General features: G+C 42.6%; 1 protein-coding gene across 2 annotated transcripts in view; it reads left to right on the top strand.

Moving 5' to 3' along the window:
- Window positions 1-156: 156 nt before the first annotated feature.
- The window catches only part of tspan13b (tetraspanin 13b), a 17,235-nt gene continuing 5,312 nt past the window's right edge, over window positions 157-12,079 (top strand). Inside the window, exons 1-3 of one of the 2 annotated variants that reach the window (XM_028597901.1) lie at window positions 157-361; window positions 5,656-5,823; window positions 7,688-7,768. In XM_028597901.1, coding sequence (XP_028453702.1) covers window positions 299-361; window positions 5,656-5,823; window positions 7,688-7,768 — 312 coding nt within the window. In that variant the 5' untranslated portion in view covers window positions 157-298. Of the gene's footprint in view, window positions 362-4,740; window positions 4,859-5,655; window positions 5,824-7,687; window positions 7,769-12,079 lie in introns of those variants that run through there. The other variant, XM_028597902.1, reaches the window with a different exon arrangement.

Below are 12,079 nucleotides of genomic sequence, written 5' to 3' on the forward strand. Positions count from 1 at the left end.
GAATTAATGTTATATGTGGTTCTGTGTAATTGTGATTGTTGCAAAAAGGGAAAAATCAATACAAATATTTGTTTAAAAGGACATGTCTTTATTTTGAAGGCTAAACAAGTAACTTCCGGTACACTCCGGTTTTAGTGTTGTCCCGTTCTTTCCAGGTTAGACCTGCTGCTGAGCGACCGTCTATTCCTGCGGGCTTTTGTTTCTCTGGATTTTTTTTTTTTTTTTTCTCTGGAGCCTAAATATTTATTGAAAGGCTTTTTTTTAAGGATTGATTCCATTATTTATTTGAGCAAGAAAGATGGGCTGCGCTGGATTCACCTGCTCCAAACACTCCCTGTGCGTGCTCAACATCCTCTATGTGGTGAGTAGCACACATACCGTTAGGCTACCATATGGGCTCTAACAGATCTGCTCTCATCAATGATTCACCGTGGAATGCTCACTGTAGGCCTATCCACCATCACATTCAGCGAATGACAAACTCACGTTCATCCAGCTGCCTGCTTTCTTCCAGATGGGAGGCCACGCAGCGTTTAAGGCTGACATGGTTTCCTTCCAGGACATTTTATGGCGTTACAGAGGACGTCCTGTCCTGTCCGTCAGCTCTTATCACCGCTGCTTTATCAACCTCAACTAGGCTATAGGTGTGTGTGTGTGCGTGTGTGTGCTTGTTTAACGATATTTGTGGGGTCCAAAAACCGGGAGTCCAGTATACTTGTGGGGTCCCGACAGCTTTGTGGGGCCAAAATGCTGGACCCCACAAGTTTAAAGGGCTGTTTGAGGGTTAAGGCTTGGTTGTAAGATAAGGGCTAGAAATAGGTTATGGTTAGGGTGAGGGTAAGGGTTAAGGTTAGGCATTTAGTTGTGATGGTTAAGGTTAGGGTAAGGGGCTAGGGAATGCATTATGTCAATGACGGGTCCCCACAAAGATAGTGCCAGAAACCTGTGTGTGTTCGTGTGTGCGTGCGTGCGTGCGTGCGTGTGTGCGTTGCCCAAACAGGTTCCAACAAGGTTTTATTCCATAGTTCAAATGTGTCCCAATCATGATGTCATAATGATGTCATTCGCATTATCCGTTATCTGTAGATAAACTTCATGAAAGTGTAATACTAAAGGATGAGGTCACATTATTTCAAGTCAACACTTGGATGCTCATATGCACATTGATGGTGTTGTTGGTGGCTGTAATTGTCCCTGGTGTCCATGCCGGCAGTGTACAGTGCCCTTCTGATGCATTCCAACGCCAGTCACTGGGGATACGATCCACAGCAGCCCTCAGTGCAAATGCATTGGAAAGAACAGTTGAAGCCAATGTGAGGCTTAGGGCTGGGCCTGGGTATCGCTCAAAAAGGTACCGATACCAATACCAATACCGTGACTTTGACACCGGTCCCTAAACGCTACTTTTTTTCAATACCAATTCTCAAAAAGAAAAAATTACAACATTACACATAACGGCACAAATCTTTTTATTTATTTTTTAGCTCCTGCTATGTCAGCCCGTGTCTGTGTGACGTAGAGTTCTTCCTGCGTGACTCTACGACGTGTAACGTTAGACAGCCACTCACAGACATTATTAGAGCTTGGTAGTAGAATGCTGCGTGCTTATTGGCTTGCTGGCGCTGATGATATTTACTCCTTAGGTATTGAAATTGGGTATTGAATGACGAGGCATTTTTTGATACTCGATACTAGGCAATTTGGTCGGTGCCTAAAAAGTATTGAATTCGGTACTCAGACCTAGTGAGGCTTCAGCAGTTTGACAAATTAAGTGAGATGTCTTTGTCAGACATATGATACAAACAAATAGTCCTACATCAGACACCGACAGACATCACACACTACAATACACCCCTTGGATATGACCAGGCCAGCTGGACATCTAGTTTATTTTGACTGATTTAAGGCTTTTACGGCTTATGGTACAAAAGAGAATTTGGATCTGTTCTTGGTCAGAAGGGGTGGGCAGACCAAGAACAGATCCAAATTCTCTTTTGTAACACAAGCTTTAGGAGCCTTATTGATGATGTTTCACAGTACAAAGTCCTGCTCCTGTGGAGTGCAATAACAGCTGTGTTTCCATAGACTTGTGGACATGCGGGAGCATGCTGACCAATCAGAGCAGACTGGGCTTCTTAAGGAGGGGGGTTTAAAGAGACAGCGCTCCAGCAGAGCGTCTCTGACAGAGGGTGAATACAGGTGCAGCAGGCATGGGCAGTATGAGAAAGATAGTGTTTTTTGAACATTAAAGCATGTAAACATGTCCTAGTACAAACACAAAATACAAGAATGAACCTGAAAACAGTATATAATAGGTCTCCTTTAAGGTATCAAGAACAGTGGCCCAGATACAGCCAAAGTTTGAGGGGTTTCTTCCTAACAGAATACAGTATTTTCTCAGGAGTACTATAGGATACAAGTTCATTGATCCAGTGTTTCCAAACTGGGGATTTTTCAGATTGCCAGTTTTTAAGTATTATTTATTTTTTTGGCTGCAGTGCTTGCAAGATAAAATATTTCTCATGATGAGTCATCAGCCAGTATCCAGACTTTAGTTTCAAAGTAAAAATGAGATTTCAAGATTTCAGAAACTATTGCGATAACATATTTTCAAAAAGCCGCCAGGACCGGCCAGCTCCAGAGGATGTGAAGAAGACATTCTACATCTCTGACACATGGCCCAGAACCAGGCACTATTCAGCTACTGCAGTTTATAGGGAGTATAGTATGGTCTGTGTCAAATGTCTGTGTTTGGTGGCCACCAATACAGATTTTTCTCGGAGACCATCATCATAAGAACACTCTAGGTCCTTTATTGAAGAACTATGATATGCTAGGGCCCTATGTAGAAGTAAGTCTGGTATCAAGCAACCACATTTCCAATGGGGATTTCCTCAGGGTAACACTTTACAATAAGGTACACAAAAATGTAAGTAGTTAATTCAATTCAATTTTATTTATAGTATCAAATCATAACAAGAGTTATCGCAAGACTCTTTACAGATAGAGTAGGTATAGACCACACTCTATAATTTAAAAAGATCCAGCAATTCCAGTAATTCCCCCAAGAGCAAGCATTTAGTGCGACAATTCAATTTCAATTCAATTTTATTTATAGTATCAAATCATAACAAGAGTTATCGCAAGACTCTTCACAGAAAGAGTAGGTCTAGACCACACTCTATAATTTACAAAGCCCCAACAATTCCAGCAATTACAGTGATTCCCTCAAGAGCAAGCAGTGCGACAGTGGCGAGGAAAAACTCCCTTTTAGGGAGAAACCTCAGCCAGACCCAGGCTCTTGGTAGGCGGTGTTTGACGGGCCGGTTGGGGGTGTGATGAACAGGGTCCAATAATAGTCACAATAAAGATAATGGAACTATGACTAGAAATAGTAGTTGTAGTAGTTCATTCAGTTTGTTGCTCTCTGCAACCTCACCGCTAGATGTCACTAAATCCTACACACTGCTCCTTTAATGCTGTAGGAAGGGATTACAGTGTGGCCATGAGCAATAACTATGATAACTCTTTCATGGAAATATTATACATATTGTCAGTGAGCTGAAGTTTAATCATCACAGTCATGGTGTGATCATTCAGAATGGTGTAATATATGTCCTCTGGTCATATATGCTACTGTCTGTGACTATGATAGTAAATAATTTAACACAAGCTGGTGTTTGTCACAGTACGGTACAGTGTCCGGTGCAGTGGACAGTACGGTGTGCAGGGCAATGTACAGTATGGTGTCCGGTGCATTGGACGGTACGGTGTCCGGTGCATTGGACGGTACGGTGTCCGGTGCATTGGACAGTATGGTGTCCAGTGCATTGGACGGTACGGTGTCCGGTGCATTGGACGGTACGGTGTCCGGTGCATTGGACAGTATGGTGTCCAGTGCATTGGACGGTACGGTGTCCGGTGCATTGGACGGTACGGTGTCCGGTGCATTGGACAGTATGGTGTCCAGTGCATTGGACGGTACGGTGTCCGGTGCAATGTACAGTATGGTGTCTGGTGCATTGGACAGTACGGTGTCCGGTGCATTGGACAGTACAGTGTCCAGTGCAATGTACAGTATGGTGTCCGGCGCATTGGACGGTACGGTGTCCGGTGCATGTGACGGTACACTGTCCGAAAAATATGGAGAAAAAAAATAATCATGATTATTTTGGTCAATATTGAAATCACGATTATTTAACACAAGTACTCATTAACATTTGGATATAATGGATAGTGTCCAGGGTATAATCTGTTAGTGTCCTTTATCTCACAGAAAGAGTCTTTGGATCAGAATAAAATCTGTTTTACTACTGTGAGTCGGTTCAGCTTTACAGATATCACACATAACGTTACACAGCTAATCAACAGGTCCACGGACACAATGAATGTGCATCTCACATCACATGTTCACTCACTATGACCACCACTACTGTCATTACTAAACATTGTGCCAAAATATCAACACTAATGTCACGTCAGTGGGCTTATTTGCTAGCTAACCGTAGGAAAAATCCAGCACATAGACGGTACCTTAAAGTAACGTTATGTGAAACAGGTGATTTAACGTCCCTGTTCATTACAGTTTAACAACAAATCTAAATGCTGAGGGAACATTACTATGTTTTTTCATGTTGTTTTTGAACAGTAGGCCTATGCACCCCCACTAAGCTGGAAAAAGTTTTAAACAGTAAGTGAATACAGCATGTCGGGGGAATATGCCTTTAGACAGTATACTACAGCCGGGGGGGCAAAGGCAGAAGGGACCGCAGAGTTAGCTAACGTTAGCTGTTCCCAGACAACTGAGTTGGTTTTGCCTTTCTTTGCTCACCAAACGTTGCTGCCATCTTTACTCGCGGTGAGTTTTTAAATTCCAGCGGATGATATACACAAGACTTGCCTCCCTGACTTCGGGAGGGGCGGATGTGCGCATGCGGATGTGCCCATGCGCGTGTCATTCAGAACACAAGACAAAATAAGAGTGTTCTTGCAAAACAGAACATAGCAAAATAATAGTGTCCGGTGCAATGTACAGTACGGTGTCCGGTGCAGTGGACGGCATGGTGTCCAGCTTGTCCCTCACTTCCTCTCACTGCTGCTGCTCAGTCACACATCACACAGAGTTGATATGAAGCTGACCCAGATGTTGGTCTTCCTGACACGGTTTCATCCTCACCACTTTCATCACTTTTATTTGCAGTGCTACTACTATTATTTCTAGTCATATTATCCTCATTGTTACTATAAGTGCCACTGTTCATCATACCAACTGCTATAATTATTATGAATCATATTTCTGTATATCTGTATCTGTGTCTCTGTGTCCCAACCGGCAGCGGCAGATGGCCGCCCACCAAGAGCCTGGATCTGTCCGAGGCTTAAAGGAAGTTTTTCCTCGCCACTGTCGCACCAAATGCTTGCTCTTGGAGGGAATTGTTGGCTCTTTGTAAATGATAGAGTGTGGTCTAGACCTACTCAATCTGTAAAGTGTCCTGAAATAACTCTTGTGATTTGACACTATAAATAAAATGTTTGTATGTGTGTGTGTGTGTGTGTCTGTGTGTGTGTGTGTGTGTGTGTGTGTGTGTGTGTGTGTGTGTGTGTGTGTGTGTGTGTGTGTGTGTGTGTGTGTGTGGTGTGTGTGTGTGCGTGTAGATGGTGAGCCTGCTGATGATCGGCATCGCGGCGTGGGGGAAGTGTTTGGGTCTGGTCTCCAGTTTCCAGGTGGTGGGGGGCATCATCGGCGTGGGCGTCTTCCTGTTCTTCGTGGCGCTGGCCGGCCTCATCGGGGCCATGAAGCATCACCAGGTCCTGCTCTTCTTCGTATCCTTCACACTGCTCCTGCTATGGCTGGTAGCCCTGCCATTTGCTTCACTACTTCTATAGGATGGTAATGAATCATATGTTTGAACATCACTTATGATGTCAACACCCAGAAGCACCCAGATAGACAAGATATAGAGAAGCGGTTCTGTGGGTGTCTGTGAATGTGACGTCAGAGCGTTGGAGTGTGGCAGTGGATCTGTTCTCTGAGAGCTAAAGCTAAGTTGCCCGACTCAGAGTCATCAGATCGCTGTACCGTTCACGCTACACAGCTTGTCTTGTGATCGGACGCAAGAAGTGACACGGAACATGATATGTTTGTTCAAGCAATCTGTGGAACCTCCCCTGTAGTCACGTTTGTTGATGTTTCTGTTGGCACACATGTTCACAAAATACAAAATGACCTTTTATAGCCTGTTTCTATCTACACTAAAGTTCCTATTGTTACAAGGTTCCCCCTCAACCTGTGTTTGGCGCTATCATTGGCTCTTGGATTACCGGACAGGTCCAGATCTCTAGATATCTGGGAGCCTCTCGGCACATCTCTAAATAGTTCACGCGTAGCGCTCAAGTCCCGATTTGCCTCTGCTTCTGGGCTTCTGTCAGGAAGCTCCATAAACAACTGGCGAGAGGAAAAGCAGGGCTAAAGTCGTGTAGTGTTAACAAGGCATCGGTCAGCTTTAGTTGATTGTTAAAGATTTGACACAAGCTTGGAGTTTTCGTTTCTTCAGAGCTTACTTCCAATGTATGTGGAGCTGTTTTCAGATCAACAACTCCTTTTAGGAATAGTTCAACATTAGCTTCAGAATCATGTCTTATTTGTTATTTACAACGCTTGAGTCAGGACATGTTTAGCCTAGCTTAGCATAAGGACTGGAAGCAGATGGAAACTGTCTGCCATGTGATAGTTCCAACTCTTTCTACCTTGAGGAGTTGGTGGTGACAGAGCTACACTAGACAACCACCCCCCCTCCTGACTACAGCTGTCCCAACTCTGTCTCCAGCTCTCTAACCTCTATGAACAGATACTGTATTTGCAGATGAATTTAGAATGTGTAGGCAACAGGACAAGATTTGGGGATCGGAAGCATTCTGTTTCCCTTTTTATAGTCTGAGTAGTATTGACCAATCACATTTGAGCAGGCTTTGGTTGCATACACAAACAGTCTGTGTGGAGCGCATAAGAGACGGAATACATTGGTCCAAACGTAATCACTTGACCCAATCGGCTATCATCTGACGACGATTAGCTTTTAATTAGCTTTTATTTATTAAAATAAAAAGACTCCCAACTCACACTCTTTTCTCGCGTCTCAAGTTGCTAATCAGACCCGGCATACAGGGGAGGAAGTCTTGGCCTGGCTATCTTCTGGCTACACCGGATCACCCCAAATGTTGGCCGTTGCCCCCAGAGGCTAAAACTTGGGTCAGGCCGAGAGCCGATGGGTTCCCAGATTGGTCAGGTTCAGACAGCAAGAGAAAAAAAAATGTAGGCTATTCCCCAAAATGTTATGCCTAAACCTAACAGTTAGCTAATATATTGTTGCTGAAGTAAAATTCTGAAAGTAACAAAGTGCCGGGCATATACATAAACACTGTTCTATGGATCTGTTAATTGTCTTGGTAATGAATATGCTTATGTTTCGAATCTACGCTCTCTTCAGCTCCGTGTTTTGGAAAATCCATTTCCATTCATGTATGCATGTGCAACCGGATCCAGAGCAGCATCGTGTTTCCCACTGTGCTCAGCGAGCCGGAGACAGCAGTCCTGCTTAACCCCTCCACTAACGCACGGTGGCCGAGGCTCAGGGACACAGCATGATGACGTGTGCATTGGTTGTTGCTCCTTGACAGTGAAGCTCAGTACATGATCGTCCTGTTCATGGTGTTTATTGTGCAGTTCTCTGTTTCCAGTGCCTGCTTAGCCATCAACAGAGAGCAACAGGTAAGATCAACTGCTTCCCTTTCTCCATGACAGCAGCTTTTAGCAGGAAAGCCCACAGTGTAACGCAGCTGTACAAGAGTGGTTACACTGAGCATACACACACACACACATCATTTAGCCACATCAATTTGTGAATCTGATTTCACCTCAAATTTTGGCAAATTGGTCCTTCATGCCTTGGCTTTATATGCAGTTGTGCCACCTCTAACCTTTGCTTTAACGCACATTTGCGGTGAAAATCGTTTGTCACTGTCGGCATGTCAATACTCGCAAGTTAGCAAGTACCTTTTCTTTCCATTGCTGCTCAGTCAAGCATCACCTGCTATCCCACAATGCTTTCCTTGTCAAGTCACTTCATCGATATAGCACAGTTTAAAACCAACCCGGCGGCTGACCAACGTGCTTTACAGAGAAACTGAAATGACAAATCACCTATACCTAAAAACAGAAAGCCAGAGAAAATAACACCCGATGGGGGGTGGTGTGGTGCGCCAAGCACAGCCTGCGCCAGGCCTCAGGAGAGTATCCTGTACATAGCACCATGTCCAGTGGCTCTAAATCCTAATCTTCTCCTGTTCCATATATACATACTCCGCGAAACGTGTCCTTTTATGTGCCGAGTTCTCTGTGTTATGTGTGTGTCCCAAAAAGACTGCACATCAGTTACTTGTTTAATGGTGCGTAACAACAGAAGCCTGACATAAACTTCACGGTTTGTTAATGTTTGCAGCCTGATGTGTTGATGTTTTCTTGGAGTAAGTGAAAGGCATGGGCTGGGCTGGGCTGGGCTGGGCTGGGCTGGGCTGGGCTGGGCTGGGCTGGGCCATGAAGGAAATCACTAAGTGAAGTAGAAGCAGACAAGATTTGATTCTGGTCTCGTTGGAACAGTGAAATGAATGTGAATTAGGGGTGTAAGAAAAATTGCTACACTTGAGTATCGCAATATTTTATTTTGCAATACTGTATTGATTTTCAAAAAGGTAATATGGAGTGCCTAGCAGTGCCTAACAGTGCCTAACAGTGCCTAGCAGTGCCTAACAGTGCCTAACAGTGCCTAGCAGTGCCAACAGTGCCTAGCAGTGCCTAACAGTGCCTAGCAGTGCCTAACAGTGCCTAACAGTGCCTAACAGTGCCTAGCAGTGCCAACAGTGCCTAGCAGTGCCTAACAGTGCCTAGCAGTGCCTAACAGAGCCTAACAGTGCCTAACAGAGCCTAACAGTGCCTAGCAGTGCCTAACAGTGCCTAACAGTGCCTAGCAGTGCCTAACAGTGCCTAACAGTGCCTAGCAGTGCCTAACAGAGCCTAACAGTGCCTAACAGTGCCTAGCAGTGCCTAACAGAGCCTAACAGTGCCTAGCAGTGCCTGACTTTTTGCTAGAAGCTAACAACGTAGCTATGGCCGAACTTTGGCCTACTTTAGCATATAAAAATGTGCTGAAAGAACCTGTAAACCAAAATCCCAAACTGGCAGTTTAATTTTCTGTGTACTGAATTGTTTACCTAAAGTAAACTTCTTTGACTTTTATGAACATCATGTCTTTTTTTAAATATTAGTTTTCTAAAATTATACTTAAAAGAAATCCCAATATATCGCCTTACGCACAATATCGAAATATATTGAATCGTGACCCATGTATCGTGACATGTATCGTATTGCCAGATTCTTGCCAATACACAGCCCTAATGTGAATAGTTAGACACAGAGGAATGAAATGCACACAGGTGATTGGCAGGGATCATCATCATCATCTTCTCTGGTTTTTGTGCTGTCAGTAATGAAGTGGAAGTGATTAGTTGAGAGCTTTGATGACACAGAGAGATTAGAACAGCTATTTATGACATACTGTATAAAAGGATCCATAGTTAACAAAGTGAGGCAGCTGTAATGCACACAGCTCTAGAAATGGGACACAGTCCAACACAGGTTTCAAGATAAGATGGTCAGACTGAGAGTATCACCATAAATATTCTTTTTATTCTGCTGAATGAAATGTATTGGAATGCGTTTAGTAATGGTCCCATTTAGACATGTTTTTAGAAAAGGTTCTACTTTGAGTAATAATTTGGGTCTGTCAACTCTTTGAAAGAGAGAATCTATACATTTACTGTAATATTTAAAATGTTGTTTAGGTTTCCACTTTCCAGTTGTGTAGGTTGCATACTGGACCGTGATTGGCTTCCAAATTGTGATGACATAACTCGCGCAGGTAGGCCCAAGTGTGAGATTTAAGGTGAGCGCAGAGCAACTTTCAGCCTTGTGTCACAGGGCACTGACAGACAGCATCGTGCACGCTGAAGCTCACAACCACTCGTGCACAAAGCTAAAGCAGACTAGCTCAGAGTGAGACGCATTACTGAAAACATCTACACTGGGGGGGTGAAGCTGCAGCTGCAGATAGCACTGTAGGGTTAGGGTTACAAAGAGACCCGCCCACCAAGAGCCTGGATCTGTCCGAGGCTTAAAGGAAGTTTTTCCTTGCCACTGTCGCACCAAATGCTTGCTCTTGGAGGGAATTGTTGGGTCTTTGTAGATGATAGAGTGTGGTCTAGACCTACTCAATCTGTAAAGTGTCCTGAAATAACTAACTACAGTTTTTTACAATCACTTTGCTACTAATTTCAGAACCTTGATGTCATTTTTCAAAACTCTAGACACAAAACTCACAACCAATGATCAAAATGCACATTTTTCAAAACTCTAACACTTTTTTTCAATTGCTTGGATACAATGCACATAAACCAAATATCATTTGTTCATTTAACAAAGATCACCTGTTCAATATGACACAACTTAACATCAAAGTACTACTATTTCAAAAAGCAATTCACACATTACATTTTAGATAATTGTCTATTCGTTCCATTACAATCGTCTAACTATCAATCGATACAACTACTCAAAATGATAAGTAACTGTTGCATTACTCTTAATGCATAATTGTATGGAAAGAGACAAACAATATTCCATCTTTAGATCATGAAAGTTTCAAGATAACGAGATTCACATGTCACCAATTAGCGTGGATCATGAACCAATTAGACTACATGATCTATGGATGTAATATTTCATCATCAGTCTTTACTGTAATGTACTACTGTTTATCAGATACTGTTTCTATAGTACCATGTACCAACTTTTCAGACTCTTTACAGTATTTACAGTACTGCACTGTTTGGATTCAGGCCCTTGGAATTGCTTGTCCAATTCTGCCAACTTGTTACTGATGATTGAGATATATAACTTACAGTCATGTGAAAAAATTAGGACACCCATGCTAAAGTTGACTGAATAAAAAAGAGGAAATAAAAAAAACATCTATTGCAAATTGATCTTAATGCCTTAATTAAAAAAATGAGGGAAAATCCAATCTTTAAGGACACAAATTTTCTTTGTGAATGAATAATGTATCGTAAATAAATAAATGTTCTTCCTTAAAATACAGGGGGCATAAGTCAGTCCACCCCTATGTTAAATTCCCATAGAGGCAGGCAGATTTTTATTTTTACTGTAAAGGCCAGTTATTTCATGGATCAGGATACTATGCATCCTGATAAAGTTCCCTTGGCGTTTGGAATTAAAATAGCCCCCCCATCATCACATACCCTTCACCATACCCCCACATCATCACATAGCCTAAAACAAGACACTTGCTGAGGCTTTCAGCTAAAATTGCAATCAGCAGTGTTTGATAGGCACCAGACTGAAATCTATTCTGTTTTGAATGTGTGGTTAACAGTTTTGACAGCAGTGTGTTAGCATTTGAACAAAGTGCTGTAAATCTACAGTGTTGTGCACGTTGTGGTTAAAGTCATGGGATAAGTGTGTAGAGTTTTGAAAACTGTGTTCAAGCAATGAAAAACCAACTAGAGTTTGGTCCACATGAACTGCTGCTGTGCAGACTGGAGTTAGAGTTTTGCACATGTGACTCCAGTTGTGCCCACTGTCGTCTAGCAATCGAAAAAAACTGTAATTCCAAAGGCCAAGGGAACTTTATCAGGCTGCACAGTATCCTGGATCCATGAAATAACTGGCCTTTAAAAATAAAAATCTGCCTGCCTCTATGGGAATTTAACATAGGGGTGTACTTACTTATGCCCCCTGTATTTTAAGGAAGAACATTTATTTATTTACGATACATTATTCATTCACAAACAAAATTGGTGTCCATAAAGGTTGGATTTTTCCTAATTTATTTAATTAAGGCATTACGTAAGATAAATTTCCAAAGATGATTTTTTTATTCCTCGTTTTAGTCAACTTTAGCATGGGTGTCTTAATTTTTTCTCATGACTGTATATATACTTTATTTAT

The sequence above is a fragment of the Perca flavescens genome, chromosome 14 (genome assembly GCF_004354835.1).
Source record: "Perca flavescens isolate YP-PL-M2 chromosome 14, PFLA_1.0, whole genome shotgun sequence".
Lineage (NCBI taxonomy): Eukaryota > Metazoa > Chordata > Actinopteri > Perciformes > Percidae > Perca > Perca flavescens.